At 58.6% G+C, this 22,294-nt stretch overlaps 2 protein-coding genes across 8 annotated transcripts in view; both read left to right on the top strand.

Moving 5' to 3' along the window:
- The window catches only part of CAMTA2 (calmodulin binding transcription activator 2), a 38,861-nt gene extending 26,519 nt beyond the window's left edge, over positions 1–12,342 (top strand). For 4 of the 6 annotated variants that reach the window (XM_054995091.1, XM_054995093.1, XM_054995090.1 and 1 more), the window contains exons 13-21: positions 3,077–3,255; positions 4,501–4,579; positions 5,425–5,728; positions 6,174–6,535; positions 6,848–7,357; positions 7,908–7,979; positions 8,730–8,923; positions 10,483–10,557; positions 11,532–12,342. In XM_054995091.1, coding sequence (XP_054851066.1) covers positions 3,077–3,255; positions 4,501–4,579; positions 5,425–5,728; positions 6,174–6,535; positions 6,848–7,357; positions 7,908–7,979; positions 8,730–8,923; positions 10,483–10,557; positions 11,532–11,595 — 1,839 coding nt within the window. In that variant the 3' untranslated portion in view covers positions 11,596–12,342. The remainder of the gene's footprint in view (positions 1–3,076; positions 3,256–4,500; positions 4,580–5,424; positions 5,729–6,173; positions 6,536–6,847; positions 7,358–7,907; positions 7,980–8,729; positions 8,924–10,482; positions 10,558–11,531) is intronic. The other 2 variants (XM_054995095.1, XM_054995094.1) reach the window with 2 other exon arrangements.
- A 921-nt stretch (positions 12,343–13,263) lies between these two features.
- On the top strand, positions 13,264–19,363 carry SAP25 (Sin3A associated protein 25). Of its 2 annotated transcripts, XM_054995198.1 has the most exons (6): positions 13,264–14,509; positions 16,759–16,880; positions 17,229–17,362; positions 18,083–18,212; positions 18,302–18,402; positions 18,878–19,363. In XM_054995198.1, the coding sequence occupies exons 1-6, from the start codon at positions 14,379–14,381 to the stop codon at positions 19,088–19,090; spliced, it is 831 nt and encodes a 276-aa protein (XP_054851173.1). In that variant the 5' UTR covers positions 13,264–14,378; the 3' UTR covers positions 19,091–19,363. The 2 variants fall into 2 exon arrangements, with proteins under 2 accessions (XP_054851173.1, XP_054851172.1); XM_054995197.1 differs by lacking the exon at positions 13,264–14,509 and having other exon boundaries at positions 15,922–16,880.
- Positions 19,364–22,294: the final 2,931 nt, after the last annotated feature.

Genomic DNA, 22,294 nt, shown 5'->3' with positions numbered 1-22,294 from the left:
CTTACCCTTCAGTGCCTGTGGGCATTGATGGGGGGGGTCCTTTGTCCTCCTCTCTCGGGCGTGAACGCTAGCCCTGTACACAAGTTACTGTGAATGCATGTGCAATCTGTGCTCGGTTTTTCTTGATTCATGCTTTGAATAATTCTCGTGTGGCCTTCGCCACATGTGCAGTTCAGCGTGCGATTCAAACCCCACATTTCTCCAGTTTCATTTGTGAAGTGAATGTACATTAGCTTTCCCTTTCAAACAGATCTGTGTACATGCAAGCAAGGTGTACATGCCAGCCGGGCTAGTGGGCATCCCTCTGAGCCTGGATACTGGAAGCGGCTCCTTTGCCCGTCCCGCTGTCCCTTGATAGATGCCGTGCCCCTCTTGTTGGCATTTCCCCTTGAGAAATCCCAGGGTGTCTTTTCTGTCTTTCTCTGGGTGAACAGCTGGAACGAGGGCCCCTGGGAGCGCCTTTGCAGTCCTCTCTCGTGTGCCAGCTTTGTAATGAGTGACAGTCAGAAGAAGCCCCCCCCCACCCAGTGGCCAGTTTCCCCCTTCCCCCGTGTCTGTGGAGTTGGCAACTCTTTCCTATTCGTGGGTGGGGGTGTCTGGCTCGCCCTCTGGGAGCTGCATGTCACGTCACAGGCCCGGCAGCCCTCGGCAGGGTTTCTGTTCCTGTCGCAGTGGGCAAGGCAGACTGACCCGTTGCCGCAGCACGAGGAGGCAGCCAGGACGGGCGTGAGGAGAGAACAGGGCCACCGGCTAGCCGGCATCCTGGAGGCCCAACTCTGCCTCCCTCCTCCCACTCGAGCGTCTGAGGCAGCACCGGAGAGTTCTGGCTGTGCCCGCCCTGGTCCTCGCTCAGGCAAAGGGATCCCCTTGGAAGAGGCCTCACCTGGGAAGCCTACCAAAGCAGAAGCCCTGGGCAGCCCTGGGCCGTGGCCCCTGAGGGAGGAGGGATGGAGGCAGGTGCAGGGCAGAGGGGTGGCATTTGTTTGGGACGGAGGCTCCCTTCAAAACGTGCATGCACGCGCACACTGGATTGTGGTGTGATTTGCATTCTAGGGGCTTTATGGAGATTTTCCATGTTTATTTTTTTTTTTAACAAAGATGAAGCCAGGACCGTTTATGACGGATATTCCCCAGCAAGGGTAGGAGAGCTTGCAGTGTCCCACCACAATGCTTGCCTGCAGGCCGCTAACCGATCCAGAAGGACTCTCGTTGAGTGCTGAGGGCATGGCAAAGACGATACAAAAGTCCGAAGTTCAAAATGCCTCTGACAGCCAGAAGAAGCTTGCATGGCATAGATGACATTGTGGCTTGCAGCGGGGCCTGGGGAGGGGGGGGGGGCTCTGAGTTTCACCCCTCCCCTCCCCGTCCCTTTCTTTCTCTTTGTTGCCAACTCTGGCAGCCCGCCTGGTATATTTAGCCCTTTCTGTCCCTGGCGTCGGCTCTCAGGTTTCACTGGGATTGGCACCTGTGTGGCAAGCCCTGCTATTCTTGGTTTCTTGGGGCTGCTGGAGGGGAAGATAAGATCCCTGCAGCACCACCAGGGCAGGGGATTAGAGGAGGAGTCCAGCAGGCATTCCCCCCCCCCCGCCGCCCCTGGTCCCAGGAATTCTTTCCATTGAGCTCAGCAGAGGGGGCGGGCCTGGGGCCCACACTGCCTGTGCTTTGTCAGAGTGATGCAGATGGCTGCCCCCCCTTGCAACAGGGTGATATTCTGCACCTGCCAGGCAGTGGAGCTGGGGTTGGGGGGGGGGCAGTGTACGGCAGAATATTCACACGTGGGTCTCTGGCATAGTTACTTCCTAGACCGCCTTCTTCTGCACTTTTTTGTTTCTCATAGTTTTAAAGCCGCTCGTGCAAACATGACAGAAGGCCGAGAACACAAGGAAACGCAGCAATGCTAATAAACAGCCGAAGGAAGAACAAAACCTTCTTAATGGAAGTGAACAGAAATTGGCTAACTTTGAGCCAAGGGAGCGCTGTGCTGCTCCGGCTATCAGGGAGCCAAATTGTGGCTGCTGTTTCCAGAGGGCCTTGCTCGCCTCTGAGATGGCCGCCTCCCGGCCAGGAGGACTGCAGCTGCAGCAGCAAGTGGCCCAGCGAGAGCCCACCGGCCGCACGTCTTGTGAGGAGGGCTGTCGGGCGCCAGCTGGTCTCCAGACCCGCTCTGCCAGAAGCCCCGTTCCAAACAAGCAGGCCGGGATGAGGCGTATGAAAGAGAGCTGGGCCTCCTTGCCGGGATAGCTTTGATCTGAGGCTGCCAAGACCCCCAAGGGGTCCTGAGTGCCGCTGAGGTCGGCGTAGGTAGCTGTGTAGAGAAGGGGGGCCATTTGGGGAGCACACTGCCCTTCCCCCAGGCCATAAATACGGTCAAGCCCCTTGCCCTGTGGGACCCCCACTGGGGAGCCTCCGTTTGGGCACGGGATGGTTGTGCGGCAGGCCAGTCAGTTGTGGGTCCCAGCTGGGAGTCCGCCTGCCCCGGAGAGAGGGAGCGATTCTGAGAGGTCTTCGGCTTTCCAGCAGAGAGTCCTCTTGGGGACGGAGCAGGCCTTCGGGCCTTTCTGGATGCTCGGGGGCGGGGGCAGGGGGGGGCTTTACAGGAAGGTGTCCTCCTTGGTGATAAAGGGGGGCTGGCAAGCAGCCCTCACCCCCCCCATTCATTTTCCTTCGAGGGCTGAAGTCTTGGCTTTGTCTGACGGCAGCTCCTCTACCTTCCGAGCCTTTCGTGCTGTCGGTTGTGACTCTCTTTCTTGAGTGTTTGTGCTTGTGGCATGTGTGGCGGGGGGGGGGGGCTTCAGCCTGGGGTAACTCAATGCTTGGCAGCTGTTTGGTCTGACCTTTTATTGTCAATTTTTGGGCCAAGAAGCTTTTGTAGAGCGTCGTGCTTTGAGAAGCTGCAGAGCCTCCATCAAGGGCAAAGCCCTCCCCCCCTCTGCCCCCACAGCCTTTGCAAGGGACAGAAGGGAGAGAAGAGGGGCCTGGGGAAGGGAGTCACTTGGGTCTGGCAGACCTGGGGTGCCCCTTCTGCTGAGACGAGTTCCACTGACCCCCCACGCCCTTGCTGTATCCCTCCGCGCAGGCTGCTTCGGGCTCCTTCGAGGACCGCATCGTGGCTCTTTGTGAGAAGATGATGTCTCCATCTTGCTGGCGACATTCAGAGACTCTTGTTCACCATGTCAGCTTCAGGGGAATGACGCTGCTTCATTTAGCTGCTGCGCAAGGCTATACCCGCCTCATTGAGACCCTCATCAAGTGGCGGTGAGTCGTCTTGCCTTGGCAGTATGTATTTATTCAGTTTTCTTGCACCCTGGAGACTCAAAGCAGCTTCCAAAGTGAAATGCACAAGGATGTGCATAGACCGCCTCATAAAGACCTCCAACTCCACATGCCCTCGCCCCCCCCCCCCTCGGCCCAGGGGACAAGCCACGGGATCCCCATGGGCTGGGGCCGGTTCTTGTGGCTTGGACTCAGGGAGAGGCACATGCTCTTGTGCAGCGGTTCAGACAGCCCCAGTCGCCCCCTCCGGTCTGCCAGACGTGCCGCCTCCTGCTCCCAGCCACTGTTTGGCCCAACTTTAGGTTTTGTTCCTTGCTTTAGAAGCCCAAACTGCAACCATAACGGCGGTGCTGACTGGCCAGGATCGATTTCCAGAGGCAGGTCTGGCCTGCCCCAGCCGGACCCGCAGCCTCAGCCACCCGTCCCACTGCCGAGGACCCCTGGCCCAAGCATGCTGGAGTTGGGCCTGGATCCTGGGGAGGCATGCGGGGAGGGCTTCTGCTGGACCCGAAGGAGCTTTGGGTGGGGCACACTTCGCCCTCTTGTGGGCAGCAGCACCTGTATTGCTGGGCTAGTAACGGACAGGGCTAATATTGCCCCCCCCCAAAGAGCTCTCTCAGATCAAAGAGCACTGCGGGGCTGAATCCCCATTTCCCCCCCAGGCCACAGCCCCAGTCCAAACTGGGGCCATGCATGCTGGAGAAATAAGTCCCTGTTCCCAGAAGTGTAACGTGTGGATGTCGGTCTGAGAGTCTGGCAAGGAATTTAGGCCCGGATTTGGCCCTGAGGACCACCAGTGGACGCTCTAGTCTGGCCACAAGGCAGCACAGGGCTTATTCCTGAGAGGGGCTGGTCTAGCTTCCAAGGGAGGGCCCTAAACTTCGGCCCTGCTCCCTGAGCACCCAGTGGTCAGCAGTGGACAGCTGTGAGAGTCAGCACTTGGACGTGGCCAGCCGTGACCAGAAGCGGGCTGCTCTGCCCCGTGACTGGACATCACTGACCCTGCCAGAGGAATCCAGAACGGACTCCTTGTGGTGCAGTTGAGCCCCTGGCACTGTTGGGCAAGAAGCAGGAGTCCACAGGCCCCTCTCACGGGCCATCCAGCCATCGGAAGAAGCCAGGCTGTTGGAAGAGCTGAGGCTCAGTCCTGGGGGTGGCAGAGGCGGCCCAGGTGGGGTAGCTGAAGCGGAGGCTGCAACCGGATGCCGCTCTCCTTCCTCCCCTTAGAACCGTCAATGCTCAAAGCCTGGATCTGGAACAAGAGGTTGACCCCCTCAACGTGGACCACTTCTCCTGCACCCCCCTGGTGAGTTGACTGTCGGGATAGGGAGCTAAGAGCCAAGACAGACCACGGTGCTGCTGCCTCTGGGTGGGGGGCTCCGTTGTGGAAGAACTGCTGAGCTACAGAAGGTCTCCGGTTCGGTCCTCCACATCTTCTGCTCCGAGAATCTCGGATCTCCACTGGGAAGGGCTCCTCCATGCCTGAGCCCCTGGAGAGCTGCTGCAGATGCAGGCAGGCAAGAGGGAGGCGGGCGGGCGAGCAGCCTGACTGGGCAGGAGGCAGCTTCCCAAATCCCAGCCTGGAAAATGCAGGGCAAAGCCATGTTGCACGATCTCCGTGGACTGCAAAACTTGGGGGCGCACCCTCTGTCCCTCCGGTCTTCATGGGAGGTGGGGAAGAGGGCTTGTGGGGGCGAGGACGTTGCATCTAGGGGAGGAGTGGCATGCTGGGCTGGAAAGGTCAAATTCTGCTTTCCTAGAAGTCACTCGGCCTCTGTGCTTTTCTGCCTCCTGGACCAAAAGCCATATTTTCTGGCTTCCCTTACAAGAATGAGAGGAATTGTTTTAAACATAAGAAGTTCCCTGCAGAAGTCTGCGTTCCGAGCCACAACAGTGAAAATTTTGCTTTGTGTGTCTGTTGTCTGGCTGTTTCCACAGTGTAAATATCCTTGGGAGCTATCTGAAGCCTCCATGTTCAGAGGCAGCTTACCTCTGGATGCCATTGGGGGGGGCAATGGCTGAGGAGGCTTGGGCCTCTCTGTCTTGCTGGTGGGCTTTCTCAGGAGTGTCTGCCTGGCCCTCGTACCCCACAGGCCTGTTCTTCACTTTGGTCCCGCATCCATTGTCTGTCCCCGTTTTCTCTCTTGCCAGATGTGGGCCTGTGCCCTGGGCCACTTAGAAGCTGCCCAGCTCCTCTACCACTGGAACAGCCAGGCCCTTTCCATCCCGGACTCTCTGGGCCGCCTCCCGCTCACGGTGGCTCGGTCCCGTGGCCATGTCAGGCTGGCCTCTTGCCTGGAGGAACTGCAGCGCCAAGAGGAGGGGCCCCCTGAGCCGCCAAGCCTGGAGCCCCTGCGGGATGCGCTCGGGGACTCCATCAAGGCTGGCCCTGTCCTCCGGCGCCCCGCAGAAGCCTTGCGCATCCCCTCCCCTCTCTCAGCCAGTCCAGACACAGGTAGGAGAAGGGGGGGCGGTGGCTGGGGCTGTGGTCAGAATGGGCGTGGGGCGTCTCTCACCGCCTCACCCAGCGGCTGAACGGAAGAGCCTGGGAAGGTGCAGCCAGTTGGAGGAGGGGAGGTGGGGCAGGAGGGGTCAGACCCTCGGGCAGCATTTTCCTCTTTGCCGTCTGGGCTAGGCTGCTCTGCGGCGTAGTGATGGTCCAGAAGCAGCACCTTCCGGGCCATTTTAGCGGGATGCCCAACGCTGGACCATGCCGAGGACCCAAGGCCGGTCTTGTGGCCGGCAGCCCCTCCATGCCTCGGTTGTGATGGCCCAGCCAAGAAAGCCTGCCCCCTGTGGGCCACCACTTCTGCCTCTCGGGTTGCACGGGGGGGGGGGGCTTCACTCTCCCCCTGGACGGCGGGAGGCTAGCCTGCTCCTTCTGTTTCCCTTGCACTCAGGGCTCAGCACTGCGAGCGGAGTCTCGTCCCCCTCCGAGCTCTCAGAGGGTTCCCTCTCCATCACTTCAGCCTACTCCAGCGGGTCGGCTCTGCGGGAGTCCCCTGCACACAGCCCTGAGGTCGAGGGGGGCGGCATGGATGTCTGCCAGGCCCCGGTGCCTGAGAACGCGGCCCGCTGGGAGCTGCCGGAGGAGGCCAGCCCCAATCGCCTGCCTCCGGCCCCCTACGTGATGGACTACACTGAGGTGGGGGCTACAGGAGGGCCCGCGGGAGCTGCAGGAGCAGCCCTGGAGCCGGAGCTGCTGAACTTCGGGGAAAACACGGAAAACGAGGACTGCCTGCCCTCCACAGATGTCCTGCAGGTAATCTGAGCCAAATCCCACTCGCCAAGATCTGGGCACTAACCCCGACCACCCACCGAGGATTGTGGCTGCAGCCCCACCCCACTCTTCCCTCTCTCCCCCAGTCCCAGAACCCCAGCCACTGCCCCCCTCCCTTCCTACCCCTGGATCCTTCATTCCCCACTGGAACCCCTTCCCCCAGAGGCCCCCTTGCTCTGCTTGCCTCCCGTGTCCTGCTCGCCATCTCCGCTTCCCAGGGGTCCCAGGAGTCCGGGCTGTGAAGGGGCCCCTGGAGTCCTGATGCCAGCCACTCCATCCCCCCCTTCCCCCCAGGTGGACATGGTCACTCTGGCCAAGCAGATCATCGAGGCAACACCAGAGTGCATCAAGCAAGAGGACTTCCGCTCCGCTGAGGCTCCCCTCCGTGAGCGCCCAGGGAACCTGGGCCTGAGCGAGACCATGTCCTGGCTGGCTGGCTACCTGGAGAACGTGGACCAGCTGCCCAGCTTCTCCCAGCGCAGGTCTGGCCTGGCTTTCCCTCTTCTGGGGACTGCAGACCCCAGGGGGGAGGAGCCACGCTCACCCCTGGCCTTCTCTTCCAGGCCCCTGGCCGCCTCCCCCTCTGGCCACTCCTGCCTCAGCCCCTTGCACTCCCCGCTGGGGGAGCTGTCCTTCGAGCGCCTGCCCCCACCGCCCACGGCAGCCAGCTGGGCAGAGTTCCTCAACGCCTCGGCCAATGGCAGGATGGAGAGCGAGTTTGCCTTGCTGACGCTGTCAGACCACGAGCAGCGAGAACTCTACGAGGCTGCCAAAATTATCCAGACTGCCTTCCGCAAGTACAAGGTGTGGCTCTGCTCCCGGACAAATCTCGCGCCTCTGCCAGGGGCTGCTGGCTCAGCCTTGCCCGCCCTGCCTTGCCTGTGAGCTTCCCTTGGGTGTGGAGGGGGGGGGAGCCCTGAGGCAGCTACGCCTGTGTTCTTAGGCCTGGCGGGGGGCCGCATGCCTTTGTGGCCCTGCTGGCATACCACGACCCCCAGCTTGGTGGGTTTTTAAAAATCTGGAGCACTTTAGACCTAATGGAATAGAACATTTCTGCAAGGGAGGTGGGAACCTGCGTGCCGTGTGTGGTGTTTGGTTCCAGGCCCTTTCCTCCAGTGTGCCATGGGTCCCCGTTCATTCTCACATTTTCTGAAGCTAGAACATGAAGGGTGGGCAGACCTGAATGCATGAAACTAGTGGTGGGGAAACGAAGCTGGAATGGGTGGGAGGGGCTGAATGCAGCCCCAGCCGGTCTCTGGAAAGCCCCAGCTCCCTGGCCAGGGCTGCTGCCTTGCTGTGTGCCTCGCTTCCCTGGGGGGGCCTGACCTATGCGCCCCCCCCCAATCTCTTGCAGGGTCGCCGGCTGAAGGAGCAGCAGGAGGTGGCAGCTGCTGTCATCCAGAGATGCTACCGCAAGTATAAGCAGGTACAGCCTGGGAAGGGGGTCAGAAGAGTGGGGGTGGGGGTGGGGGTGGTCGAGAGAGTTGTAGCTTCTGCTTGGGACGCCTGCCTTGCCCCCAAAGCCCCTCCGGGGAACCTCTGGGACCCCCCCACACACACTCGCCTCCCCCTGCCAACTAACCAGTGTCGCTTTCGTCTCTCTCTGTCCTGCAAGCTAACCTGGATTGCACTGAAGGTAAACTTGTGGGGAGGGAAGGGGTGACGTTGATTCTGCCTTTGCCCCTTTTGGGGATCCCACCACCATGTCCATTTGGGGAGTAATGGACATGCTCTCCCCACTGTTGGGCAGCACAAATGTGGAAGGGTCAGTTAAGAGGCAGGTGAACAGAGATCCAGAGCCGAGAGGCCCGGCTGGGGCTGGGGCTGGGGCGGAGTGGCCATCTGGCTCCAGCTGAAGGGTCCTGCTGTCTGCAGGGCAGAGGAGGAACTTCGGAGAGAGGAGGAGGAGGGGGTGTCTGTAGGGCTTCCCTTGATCCCCAGGTTTCTTCCTGGTGGGATTCCTTTCATGCAGGTGGGCAAAGCTATCCAGGGTGCCTGGGTGCTCTTGGTCAGGAAGGAGAAGCGATGGAGGAACTCCTCCAGGCAGGGCCCTTGCTGGAGCTGAGCCAGTCTAGGGCTGGTCAGGATCCTGCTGTGAGTTGGGGGGGGGAGTGGGGGAGAGAGAGAGCCCCTCCCTGGTGACCCCAGAGCTCCCTCCCTCCGTTCCTCTGCATAGTACGCCCTCTACAAGAAGATGACGCAGGCAGCCATCTTGATCCAGAGCAAGTTCCGCAGCTACTATGAGCAGAAGAAGTTCCAGCAGAGCCGGCGAGCTGCAGTCCTGATCCAGCAATACTATCGCAGCTACAAGGAGTACGAGAAGCTGAAGCAGGGGCACCGGGCGTCAGCCGCCATGCAGCAGAAGATCAAGTGGGTGCCGGATGCTGGGAGCAGTCGAGGGGGAAGGGAATCCGGGAGCCACCAACATGCCCCTGGGCCGCCACCTCCCTCTCCAGCCATGGCTGGCATGGTGCTCGCCCGCTGCTGCCTGCTGCCCCCTCTGGCTGGCTTCCTGCCTGGACCCACTGCTGTGTTATCTCTTATGAGCTGCTGGGTGGGGGCAGCAGAGGGCCTGGCAGTGGCAGTTTTAGTCTTGTGATGTTGGGCCCCCCCCCCAGTCCGCAAGCATGGATGCTGTAGGCGGTTTTTTCCCCTTGATGCTGTCTGGGAAATCTTGGCCTGCCCCCTCCTGCCTCCCTGCACAGGGCAAAGCAGCAGAGGGCAGGACCTCTCATCTCCTTGCCTGGATTTGGGCAGTGGGATCTTCTTAGCAGGAAACTTAGGCCCTAGCCCCCCCCACCCCCACCCCCGAGTTCAGGACAGCGAGGTGGGGGAAGTAGCTGAAGGCAGAGGGGCTGGAGGCCAAAGGTAGGCAGAGGCAGGCCGCAGCTTCGCACCTCCCATGCACCTCCAAGCACCTGCTAGCCACTGGACTCTCACAAGCACCGTGGTCTGATCCAGCGAGCCGTGTTGTGTGTGCGGAGGCAAGGGTGCAAACTTGAAAGGGCGTCACACAGTGCAGCCTGCTGCGAGTGCATGAAGGCCACCCCACCTGGTGTTGCAGGCAGCCTGCAGGGATCCTGATTTTGGCACAGCAAGTCTGAAGCCGCCCTGCCCTTGCGGTAGGGAAGGAAGATCATGGCTGGGTGTGGAGAGTGAGCCAGAGCCAGGGTGGCACCTTCTGGCCTAAACGCTGTTCCAAAAGAAGCTGTCAGGAACAAAAGCAGGGTCAGCAGCCCCTGGCCCTTGCTTGGGCCCCAGGGCCAGATCTACACCCAAGCAGCTGGAGCCCTGGCAATACCGGCAGGCCCAGGGCACACGAGAAAGCGAGAGGCCGGCCTTTGACCCTCCACGGCCTCTTGGTCCTGGTCCTGGTGAGCCCCCAGCCAAGTCCAAGGCAAACCTCTCAGATGCTGTCCACACTCCAGACGCGTCTGGCCAAGGGCAATCCTCGCCTTCTGGTTTTTTCCTCCCAAGAAAGGTTGCCTGCCCTTAAACTGGAGAATCTCTGACCAGAGGCCGAAGCAGCGAGCTCTCTGGGCGTCTGGCCCGTGGACGCTTATGCTGGAATCTGACGGCGTTTGGCTTTCAGACTCGTCAGAATCACTTCAGGCTCATCTCTGTGCAAATCTGCAGCAGCCAAGAACTGCCCCCCCTCGAGCTCACCCCGGATGGCCATCAATATGTACCCGTTTCCTGGCCTGTTTAATGGTCTGCTGTAGTCTCTGCCTGTGCAACAGCCGGGGGGGGGGGGAGGCTGGTCGCTGCGGTCCCCACTTTGCAGGCGGGGGGACTGGAGCTGCACCCTGGGCCAGCGTGCGAGGAGGTGGGAGCGCCAGAGGGGCGAGGCCCCATTCCTCCTATTTGCTGGGTGCCACTGGCTCCTGGGACCCCTGCCAGCCCCTTCTCTCTCTCTCTGCTCTCTGCAGGGGGACGTTCCTAACCAAGAAGCAAGACCAGGCTGCCCGCAAGATCATGAGGTTCCTGCGCCGTTGCCGCCACAGGTACGGGGAGGGTGGGGAGGAGGGCAAGAAAAGGCTCCCAGCTCTTGTCAAGGCCATGGAGCATCTCTGGCCAGGTGTGGGCGGAAGACCCTCTTGGGATCTAAGCAGCAGGGTGGGACCAAGGGGTGTTTGGGGGGTGCTTGCTCAGGTTGGCACTCAGAGAATGAAAGAAAGGGGTCTCATTGCGGGGGTTCTTTCGGGGGGAGATTTTAGAATACCATTTGTTTTCATAGTTCGCTTTAATCATGATACAAGTTCTAGAGATCATTGCTGCAAATGTTTGCATTACAATAACAAAATACAGCTCAAGAGAGGAATCCCCCCCCCCCGCCCCGACCTATCTCCTGGGTTAGCCTATGCAGAAGCCCACCTACGGCACATTTCTCCAAGCAGTTGGGGGCCTGCCACCCCTTTGGTCTGGGCAGTGGGAGTGGGTCCATGGCGCAGTGGCAGAGCCCCTGCTAGGGGTGCAGAACAAGCCCGTCTCAGTCCCTGGCAGCCTCTCCGAAGCTGGGCAGGCGGATTCTCTGCCCGAGTCCCTGGAGGGGGTTCAAGCTGAACAGATTCAGGTGGATTGTGGCTGGTTTCGCTATAAGGAGGCTCAGAACGTGACCAGATGTGGGGAGGGAAATGGAATTTGTTCCCATGAGTGGGACTTGAAGGGCAAGGGGGTATCTGCAGTTTCTGGAAAAACTGGATTCCTTCCCCCCTTGGGGCCGGTTGGCCTCTGGAAGCGTCTGTGATGCAATCCTGACCCCCCCCCATTAAGCCCAGCGGGTGCTCAGTTCAGGAGGCCCGAGACTGCCTGGTGACCAGTGCGCTGATTTGTGGCGATGGGGCCCTTTGTTCCCCTCCCTCCCACCCCCCTTGCAGGCTTGCGTGGCCGCGTCTGAGGTGGGGGGCTTTGGGGAGGGAGCGTTCCCGCCCCGCCCGCCCCCCCCGCTTGAGTGGTCTTGTTCTTGCTTCCTCCGCAGGATGAAGGAGCTGAAGCAGCGGCAGGAGCTGGAGGCCTCCCAGAAGCGCAGCGTGGCCACTTAGCCGCTGGAGCCGGACCGGGCAGGGCCACCACCGAGGAGTCTTAACCCCAGCCGAGGAGGCCCCTTGACGGTTCCGGGCCTGGGGCCAGCTGCCCACTCTCTGCCCTGAAGGACTGTGCAATAGGACTGGCCAGGGAAAGAATGCCGGCCTGTTGGCCTCCTTCCCTTGCTCCCAGGAAGGGGTGTGAGTGCGTGGAGGCTCCTTTGCCCAGCACCCCCGCCTCGGCATGCTTTGCCTTGCACCTGTGCCAAGCCTTCCTCTCTGCCCCAGGCAGCCTGCCACCTGCCTGGCGGAGGGGGGGGCAGAGAAGCCGAGGGTAGCATGCTCCCTGGAGAGGGGGCTGCGGCCCGGAGCTTCTTCAGACCCCGCCCCGCCCCCCCCCCAGGGCCTGGCCCCTTCACTTCGCCCTTGGGGAACTCTCCGCTAAGGGCCAGCCCCCCCCCCTCCAATGCACTTTGAACCCAGCTCCTGCCTGCTCTCGCCCACTCCCGTTCACACGTGTACATAGCTGGAGCCTTCCAGGCGCCACAGCCCCCCCCCTTCCCTCCTGTACATATTTGTAACATAAAAGGTTATACTGCAGAATCTATTTAATGCGGGGGGGGGGGGGCGGGTTGCATGGGTTTGCATCGCAGGGCCGCACCGCCGCTTCCTCCGGACTTAAGCCCGCCGCCGGCTCCTGTCGACGTTTTTGCATGACTTTGGTTTGTTTGTACAAATTTACATTAAACAGCAGGAAAAACGTGAGCCACGCCTGGGACTCGAGTGCTCAATGCGAAGGGCGCCTGGGCCTGCCGGCAGGAGGAGGCCGGGCGGGGCGGGGCGGGGCGCGGGGTGGCGGCGGGGCTTCCGCGGAGCCGGGGGGGGGGGCGGCGCGGCGGCGGCGGCGGCGTCTCTGGGCGCGGGCAGAGGGCGTCCGGCGAGGCGGCGGCGGGGGCTGGACGCCCCCCCCCGCCCCCCGCGGAAGAAGCGGCGCGCTCGGGAGGGGGCCTCAAGGCGCCCCGCGGCCGCCGAGCCGGGAAGCCCGCGGTGGCCGGGGCGGGCTGGAGAGGCTCCCCGGGGCGAGCCGGCCCAGGGGCGAAGGCCTCCGCCCCGCGCGGCTTCCTCTCGCCCGGCCTTCCTCGCAGGGTTGCTGGGAGGGGCCTGCGCAGAGGAGGCCGAGAACGCGCCCGGGTGGGCGGCGGCGCTGGAGCGGGCCGAAGAGGCGGGGAGGAGGGCGGAGGAGCCGTGCCGGGCGCCGCCGCGGAGCTGCTGCCCAGGCCCGCCTCCCGGGCCCCCCCGCCCGGCTGCCTCCTCGCGCCGGCAGCCTGGCCCTGGGCGCGGGGGCCCCCTTTGTCGCCAGGCGCGGAGCCGCCCACGGCCTCTGCCCCGGGCCCCGGCTGTCCCGCCGGCCGAGCTCGGGGCGAGCGGGGCGCCCCGCACAAGTCGGCCCGAGGCGCGTGGGCTGCGCTCTCCTGTTGCCCGCTCGATAACCGAAGTGTCCCGCTGTTGAAGGTAGACTGCCTCTGAGCAGGGGGCCGCCATGCAGCTGTCGCGGCCTCCACGAGTGGGCGAAGCCTCTCCCAAAGCCCCCTGAGCTGGCGACTTCGTTGGCATCCTGCTTTTCTCCCCAGCGGGCGCCCCGAGCAGCTGGCATCGTTTTCCTCTCCTCCATTGATCTTGCCACCACCCCTGTGAAGTCGGTTAGGTTGGGAGTGTGTGACTGGCCCAGGCTCCCCCAGCATTTGCCTGGCGGAGTGGGAGTTCGAACCCAGGGCTCCCACTGCTTGGCCCGGCACTCAAGACTGCTACACCATGCTGTCCCTGTGTTACGTTGCGCTGTCACCTGCACATACCAACCCAGGGGACCAGCCTTCACACTTCTGATGTCTTTGTTCAGGTTTTGCTATTGTTGTCCAAACACTCCTGCGGCTGCTGCATTTCCCCCAAGGAGTCCCCGGAAGACATGCACTGAGTCAACCCCCTTTTTGTCTGTCTGCAGTGAGACAGCCGCCCCACTGGGATCCATGAGTTTTGCTCTGTGGGGAGGAGTCCTCCTCTGGGCTGTCCCGCCTCCTCCACTCCGGCTGCTGGGTGCCCCTAAGGCCGAGAATTGTGGGAGACGGAGAGAAAGTCTCCCCACGATCAGTAAGGTTTCTACTTCTGTCCTGCTTCCCACCCACCCCCGACTTCCTTATTTTTATTTATGTGATTTATAATCTGGCTTTCTCACTGCGACTCAAGGCGGATTACAGAGCATGTGAGATTAGTGTAATCAAGAACAAGGACGTTTCCATACAGCCCCAGAGATTTTCCTGGTGGGCACCTGCAGATCCACCCAAGGCCATTTCTGCATAATAAAGAGGTCTTCTGGGACCAAGAAAATGAAATCACATCCCTGCCTTTGCCTTTCCCATTAGTTGCCCAGCCTTGCAGATCCTGGCCCAGCCCCGGCTTGAGCCCCACCCACCCCACTCATGGGAAGTAGCTACTAATGGCTTGTAGCCCATTCCCAGGTGCAAACCACGTGAGCAGAACCCAGCCCCAGTGGGGTGCTGTAAAAGTGCCCTTTGGAGATGCTGGAAGTCTGACTGAGAGCGCAACCGAAGGGCCTGGGCTGGGCCTTAACTCCAGCCAAGGTAGGCCTACCAATGGGGGAGTGACCCACCGTGGACTGGGGGATACATCAGCACAGCAGCGTGGAGGAGAACACACAGCTGTTTCCTTTGGACGAGCAGCGTCCTTCCCAGGGAGGGCCATCAAGGGATACACGTTTGCTTGGTTTTTGTCCAGGGTTTGCAAAAATGCTTGACGTACAGCAGGAGCTCTGGGACATGGAAGAGGAGGAGGAGGAGGAAGAGAGGTCTTCCCTAGAAGATTTCTCCACAGAATCGGAGGCATCCTGCTGTGAGGAATTCCCAGAGCATGGCAGAGGGTGAGTGCAAGCTTGGCACAGACAGCCTCTGGCACTATGGATGGGAGGTGCTCTAGGGCAGGGGACCCCATGATACAGCTGTGACTTGGCCCCATCCGTCCGTTTTGCAAATGAGGCACTGGGTGTTGTCCTTCAGAGCTCTCCAGAGGAGGTGGGTTCCTCTTGTCTCTTGCACACTTGCATGTGCCGTGTTGCACATGAGCATGGTCCACGGGGCATCAAGCACCTGGCAGGCATCTTTTGGACTGCACATAAGGCAGGGCTACCCTGTTTGGGGAAGTTTAATGACAACCCCTCATTGTTTCTGGCTTTTGCACACATGAAAGAAAGCTCTGGCAAGGTAAATAGACACAGCATTTTTTAATTAGGCAGGGGGGCTCAGTCGGTGCTCTGCATGAACAGAGGACTGTTCCAAGGAGACCCCCAACATCAGTGCAGTGTTGGAGGCCATGCAGATCTTGGGGTGCCAAAGAACTGAAGACGTGCAGAGAGCCCTGGTTTTGATTGTTATTCTGTTTTTATTTGGAGGGTTGTAGAGGGGAAACAACAGGCTTGAATAACAGAACAAGTGGTGAATTAAAACTCAGTGACCTTGAGTGGTGAAGGAGTGGGCTCCTTTACACTTACGCTTGGGCGGGAGGCAGTCAGAATTCATATATGATTAGCAGCAGTGGAACTAGAAAACGGGGAGAGAGCTGTGGGTGTTATGCAGGAGAATTAATCTACACTAAAAGCTAGGAACAGTGCTGAGACCAAGAAGCAGAGAGACCTGAAAATGTCAACCCAGCGAGCTGCAGAAGTGAAAAAGGCAAACTCCAGGCTGGAAATCACTAGGACAGGGACTGAAAATAAAATGGCTAGTAGCGTAATAGATCTATGACGAGGCCTCATTTGGAATACTGTGGGCAGTTCTCGTCACCGTATCTCCAAAAAGACATCGCAGAACTGGAAAAAGTACAGAAGAGGGCGGCGGCGACGGTTGGAACACCTTTCCTATGAAGAGAGGCTGAAGAGGCTGGGACTTCTCCATTTAGAAAAGAAACAACTAAAGGGCGGGGGGGCACAATAGGGGTTTATAAAATGATGCATGGAGTAGTGAGAGGAGACAACTTGATGGCACATCACACATGCACAGAACTTGTTCTCTCTCCTAAAATACTAGAATTTGAAGGCATCCAATGAAGCTAATGGGTGGTAGATTCAGGACACACAAAAGAAGATACTGCTTTATACAAGTGATTAAAACATAGAATTCACCTCCACAGGATGTTGTGTAACACAGACAGCTTCAAAAGGGGACTGGACAGATTCCTGGAGGAGAGGCCTGCCGGTCGCCACTGGCCATGGTGGCTGCAGGGAGCCTCCCGGTTCCGGGGCCGCAAATGTCCGACTCCCGGAGCTGAGGGGCAGCATCAGGGAAGGCCTCGGCCTCTGTTGTGGGCCCCGTTGTTAGCCCTCCTTAGCAACTAGTTGGCCACCGTGTGAGGCAGGATCCAGACTAGACGGACCAGGGGGCTGATCCAACAAGGCCTTAATGCTTTTATTCTTAACTGAGGAACCTCGTCCAACTCACTGCCGCAAGTTGTCCTGCAGCCCATTTGCTTAGACGGGGACTGAGTCAGTGCTGGTCTCCTTAAAAGGGAATTAGACAGGTTTCAGGTGAGAGGAGACATCCCTCCGTGGCTGCGAACATTCATTTACTCTCATTCGTATCTTGCTTTTCTCTCTAACGGAGAACCAAAGCAGCTTCTTCTATTGTTCTCTCATCCTCCATCTTCTAACAACAACAACAACTTTGTGAGGTAGCCTGGGCTGAGAGATGGTGGCAGGCGCGAGGTCTCCTGGTGAGCTTCCGTGGCAAAGCTGAGATCCAAGCCCGCTTGTCCCAGGTTCTAGTCTCACACCCTGACCGTCACACCACACCCACTGTCCTAACAGCTGGGGAACCTCCTTGTTCCGAGGCAGCAGGCCTTTGGCCAATTGTTCCTTGGGGCAAGGAGAGGGGGGAGCCTTTGCCCCTGTGCTCTGCCTGGAGGTCCGAAGGGACCTCGTTTGGCCATGGCGAGGTACTGGGTGCTGGCCTGGATCCCTTGGCCTGGTCCAGCAGGGTTTTCTCAGGCTCTGGTGCTGCTGTGCGGCGGCGTCTGGAAGTTCAGGGATGCTTTGAGGCCGCTCCAGGCCTCTTGGCATCCTCTTTCTGGATCCCAGAGCACCGACTACTTCTCACATTTGCTCCCCGCCCCCCACAGGTGGCAGGGTCCAGCTACTTGTGGCTCATCGCAGTGGCGCCCCCGCGAACACCGCCGCTGTCGACGGAGGCTTTTTGCCCCCTATGACTTGCCCGAGGAGGGCTTTTCTCAGGACTGCACAGGTAGGTTGGGCAATGGGGATGAGGTGTGGGGCCCAGAGGCTGGTCACTGCAAGAGGAAGAGAGAGGCTCTGCTGGGCAGGGGACCACCCCAGGTAACCGCCAGAGGTGTGGCTGGGCTAGCTGTCATGAACTTCGCATGTGCTCAAAGGCACCTTTCGCGGATGGGGGTGTCTTTCTTTACACTCCAAAAAGGTTTGGGGGCTGAATTCAAGTGCAGCGGAGAGGGCTTGAAAGATGGGGCTCTGGGAGTCCTTGGGGGACTCTCCACTCAGCTTTGCCTGTCTCCCTGCTGGGCTGAAGGACCCAACAATCCTTTCTGTGCCCGTAATTTTCTTCCTTTGGTTTTAGGACACAGAAGGGACAGCAGGGCAGAAAGCAATCCCTGGGGGGGAGACAGCCCCCCTTGGGACCCCCCTGTCAGGTCTTGGGTGCGTGACACAGAAGCCGTCTGCCGGAGGAGTTGGCGTTTGGAGCAGGCACGAGTGAGTGAGGGGCGTTGGAGGGAAGTGGGGGAGACTCCGGGGCAGAAGGGTCTTCCATGTCAGAGCGGTTGGCCCCTTCCTACAGCATAGGCTAACATCGGGCGCGCTTCTTTTCACTCGGAGGGCTTATGCATTTTATTAGTTTTTATACAACATACGATGGATTCTGCTTTGACTTCTCTTCTGGGTGTGAGTCCTACCTCAGTGAGGGACGTGGCATATGGCCTGGGTACTCTTGCTCTTCTGCCTTAATTTCTCCCCTCCCCAGGTCATAACACAGAAACGCCTTCTGCCTTCCTTGCAAGGGGGTTGTATTATGGTCAAATACCCCCCAACTGCAAGACGCTCAAGGGGCAGGTGAGCTCAGGGCAGCTCAAAAGCTCAGCCCCTTCTAATGCACACCAAAGTGGTCCTCACACTCCATTGCCCGGCCTTTTGGGCTCTCCCCTGTCCTCCAGTAGTCATTTCCAGCCACACTGGAGAGAGAGGCGCACCCCACCCAACGGTTGTCCTTAGGAATTGGGGGGTTATAGAGATGAGGGGGTGTTTAGCACTCTCTTAGGTCCTCAGGCCCCTTGCAGAACTCAGATCCTCGAATGGAACCATGCCAGGAAGGACTGGGGTGGGTGGGGGGCAGTGTGCCTGTGGGTGCCTGCCCGTCTGCCCATCCCATCCACCCCTTCGGGGCTTCCCATTTCTGCCTGGCTTGATCTCTTGCAGGCTGCTGCTGCCGCCTCCTCCAGGACACTCTCCCATCCTTCCTTCCAGACCTTCTTTGCTGCCGTCTCTGCCTGCAGCCGTTCCTGCCCACCTTCCCCCGAAGGCCAAATGTTGCCCCAACCCAGTGGAGGTAAGTGAGGAAACGGAGGAGGTGGCTGTGGCACAGGCGCTGGGCTGCCCCAAACCACCTAAGCCTGCCGGGCTTCCCTCTCTCTCCAGGCCCCCTTCCCTTGGTTGACTGCGTCAGCTTCTTCTACACCGACCCAGTGATGCCCCCAGGATACCGAATCTACAACCGCCTCTCCACCTCCTCCCAGGAAGTAGGTGCCCCCCTCCCCCAGCTCCAGGGAAGGGGGCCACAAGACGTCAGTGGGCATTGAAGGGAGGTTTGGAACACCAGAGGGAGGAAGGGAACTCTTGTATCCCTCTCTAGTTGACGCTCTCTCTGGCTTTGCATTTTCAGCTGTGCTTATGATTGGTAGGGAGGGGAAATAAGCACCATTGCAGGGTTGTGGTGTCAGGGGGACACATTTGTATGTTTTTCTGATGATACCTCCCATGGAAACAAAGGTCAGTGGTAAAACACATGCTGAGTGCACACAGAGAAAGTCTCTGGTTCAACCCCTGGCGGCTTTCAGTCGAAGTAGGCAGTTGTGGACAAGACGTACAAGGCAGCTTCAGGTCTTCGACTAATACCTGCTGCCCTCCCCTCCCCAGCTCTGTTCTCAGCCACAGGCAGCTCCTGTGCCCCAAAAGGGTCCCAGTGCTGATATCTTTGCCTTGTCCCTTCTCCAGGTTCTCCGCGGCCTGCGACTCAACACCCCCGCTCCCATCATGTGCCCCCGAGAGGCTTCTCCTGACCCCCGCTGGCTCTCAGACCTGGAGCACAAGGCGGTCTCTGGTCTGCTGGCACTCCCTGCTGGAGCAAGGAGTGATCCCAGCCCTTGCCCAGCCATGGGAGCAGCAGGATGCGCGGGAACGGGTGCCTCAGCAGCTCCCTGCCCGTAGGCTCTGCAGCAGCGGGGCTCTGCATTCCATCTCGGTTGGGGCTTGGACGTTTGTGCACCTGTGCCCGTCCCAGGGTGGGTGGATTCTGTGGCACAGGTTCTGTGGCACAGCAGGTGGGAGGGATTTGCCATGGAGGTCCAAATGTTACACTTGAGAGGGAAGGAAAAGCTGAGTGGGCAAGGAAGCCCCTTGCGCCCAGATCTGTTGTCTTGGAGATGGCGACTTGGCAAGGAAGCTGCTGCAGCTGAATCCAGTCCTTTGAGTAGAAGAAAGGGGCGGAGGGGAGATGGGCACGCTTGCGGGGTGGGGGGCAGTGCTGGTGGCTTGTCCACGGCGGCTGTTCTTTGAGGGGAGGGTCAGGCTGCCTCCCAGAGCTGTCCCAGCTGGAAACGAGCAGCCCCGTCTGCTGCGCGGGGGGGGGGAGGGGGGGTTGAGAGGGCTCTGCAAAGAGGCTGAACGGGGGACTCCCCTGTGTTTCCATGGCTTCCTTGCTCAGTTTTTGCCGGTGCATAACTAGGAGAGGAAGGAATGTCATTTTCCTGGGAAATAAAGTTTGGTTGACAGTTTGGTGGTGTCTGTGAACTCCTTACCAGGCGCTGCAGCTGGAAGCCCCGCAGGTGTCCCATGGGGTGGTTTGAGCAAAGGGGAATTTCCCCTTTCCAGAGCTCTGGGTTGAGTGGCAGCCTCCTGGGCAAGGAGCAAGCCTTCTTGCCCTTTCCCCACCTTCTTCCAGGCAGGCTGGGGATCCAGAAGACGGGAGGCGGGTGCCTGGTTGTAAAGGTACTTCTACCCTGCTGAGGGTATAGGCATGATAAAGGCATATTGCACCCTTGTGAAGGCATTGCTCCTTGCCGAGGTCACTCCCCTCCCCACTCTGGAGCTGGCAACACTCCCCTCACCTTAGGTCATAACTGTAAAAGCCACTTATTTGGTCTGAGGGGAAATCAAGGGGCAGGGAGTTACAGTGATTAATGGCCTGGCCCAAAAATTACAAGTTAACAATTATCCATGCAAAAAGAGAATTTGAGGAGTGGAGTGCTAAACGCATCAAGACAAACAACGAAGGAGTTCTTTATCAGGAACAGGAAACCAGCCAGGCAGGCAGTTGGGCCATTAGACGACAAAGGAATAAGGGGATTGCTTAGGGAAGATGGAGAGACAGCAGAGAAGCTGAATGACTTCTTTGCATCTCCGTTCCCTGTTGAAGTTGTGGGGCGTGTATCCAAGCCAGCCAGAGCCAACGTCCTCAGGAAGAGAGTCTGAAGAATGGAGTCAAATTGAAATGGTAAGGGATGAGGCTCTGTTGGGGAAATTAAAAACCAGTAGGTCTCCAAATCCTAATAACGTACACCCAACAGTTCTTGGGGAACTAACCCAAAGGTGAAAATGTTGATTCACTAACCAGTATATATAACAAAATCAAAAAGAGTCCAGTAGCACCTTTAAGACTAACCAATTTTATTGTAGCATAAGCTTTCGAGAATCAAGTTCTCTTCGTCAGATGCATGATCTCGAAAGCTTATGCTACAATAAAATTGGTTAGTCTTAAAGGTGCTACTGGACTCTTTTTGATTTTGCTACTACAGACTAACACGGCTAACTCCTCTGGATCTATGACCATGGAAAGCACAGTATATATAACGTTACTAAAGTAATCCTCTGCCCAGGCGACGGGAGGTGAGGAAGCTCCCCCGGGTTGTTAAAAAGGTGTCTGGAGGGGGTCAAGGGAACTAGAGGCCAGTTAGTCTAACATCTGTTCTAGGTAAATTAATAGAAATGGTTATTAAAGTTGGAAACTGTTCCTAAGCACAGAGAGGCACCAAGTCTGCTGAGAGGAAGTCAGCCTGACTTTTGCCTCACAAACTCTTGGGAGTTCTTTGAGCAAGTTAACTGGCATGTAGGTAACGGTGACCCAACAGATATTATGTACTTGGACTTTGAAAAGGCTTTTGACAAGCCCCTCACCAAAGACTCCTGGCTAAGCTTGGCAACCACGGGATAAGGGAACGGGTCCTCTTAGAGATTAAAAGTTGGTTTAATGACTGAAAGTGGAGTAGGAATAACTGGACGGTTCTCACAATGGAGGAGCATGACCTGGGGGGGTCCCGCAAAAATCGGTATTGGGGCTGGTGCTGTTTCCTTTGTTCCGAAATGATTTTGGAATTAGGGGTGAATTTGCAGATGACACAAAATTATACAGGATGGTGGAAAACGAGGGATTGTGAAGAGATGATCTCTAAACTGGGTAAGTGGTAAGGTGGTGAACAGTAACAGTGAACAAAAAAATCCTAACTTTAAATTAAAATAGAACAGTTGGTATTTTACTGCCCCAGTATAGCGAGATCTGTGGGTGTGGCCTGCCTTGAAATTCTGTGTATAGTTTAGATCACTGCAGCTCGAAGAGGGCATTGCAGAGCAGGGCAAAGGACGGGAAACCAAGACGAATAAGGGGTGAGAGCACCTTTCCTAGGAGGAAAGGCTAGAGAGTCTCATTGGAAGAAAGGTGGCCAAGAGGAGTGGGGGTACCATAGAGGTTTATACAGTTGCGCATAGGCAGGGGAAAGTGGGTCGCGGGAGCTGTTCCTCCCTCTCCCCCAAAACACTAGAATCCAGCAACACCCAATGAAGTAACCGGCAATTGACAACAACCAAGTACTTAAAAATGTGGGATTCAGAGCCAGGGGACATGATGGCCAGTCCCAGGGACGGCTTTAAAAGGAGAGGAGGCTGATTCAAGGAGGAGAGGTCCAGCAATGGCTACCAGCCATGAGGACCAGAACGAACCTCCATATGCAGAGGCAGCAAACCTGCGACTCCCGGTGCCCTGCGAGTCCCTTGGGGCCCTGCTTGCCGGCCCTTCCAGTTGGTCGCGTGGCCACTGTGAGGCAGGAGGCTGGACGAGGCAGACCCTCCTCACCAGTCTGATCCAGCAGGGGGGTTCTTATGTAATGAATGGTTAGCAGTTGTGAACATTTAGGGTGGCATCAAATGTGCATTTCCAGAAAAGCTGTGTGTGCGTGCGTGTGTGCGTGCGTGTTGTCCTTGCAGAACTCTCGTCGACCTGCCTGGATCCCTCCATGTGCTCCTGAGAGACCTCTGGGATCAGAACGGTTTCAAGTGGTGGCAAACTAGCCAGATAGCTACTGCAACCCCTTGCCTGCCCCACTATTTGTCCCCCAGCAATTGCTTCCGGCCCTGGAGGCC

The sequence above is a fragment of the Eublepharis macularius genome, chromosome 12 (assembly GCF_028583425.1).
Source record: "Eublepharis macularius isolate TG4126 chromosome 12, MPM_Emac_v1.0, whole genome shotgun sequence".
Taxonomy (NCBI): Eukaryota; Metazoa; Chordata; class Lepidosauria; order Squamata; family Eublepharidae; genus Eublepharis; species Eublepharis macularius.
Note: the sequence above shows the minus strand (reverse complement) of the source record. Positions and strands in the feature narration are given on the sequence as shown.

Bases quoted from the DNA above. Each gene is read 5' to 3' on its own strand.
- SAP25 (XM_054995197.1), top strand. From the start codon at position 16,568: ATGGCGAGGTACTGGGTGCTGGCCTGGATCCCTTGGCCTGGTCCAGCA. The intron at 16,881-17,228 runs GTAGGTTGGGCA...CTTTGGTTTTAG, and splicing joins CTTTTCTCAGGACTGCACAG to GACACAGAAGGGACAGCAGG. The intron at 17,363-18,082 runs GTGAGTGAGGGG...GATCTCTTGCAG, and splicing joins GGCGTTTGGAGCAGGCACGA to GCTGCTGCTGCCGCCTCCTC.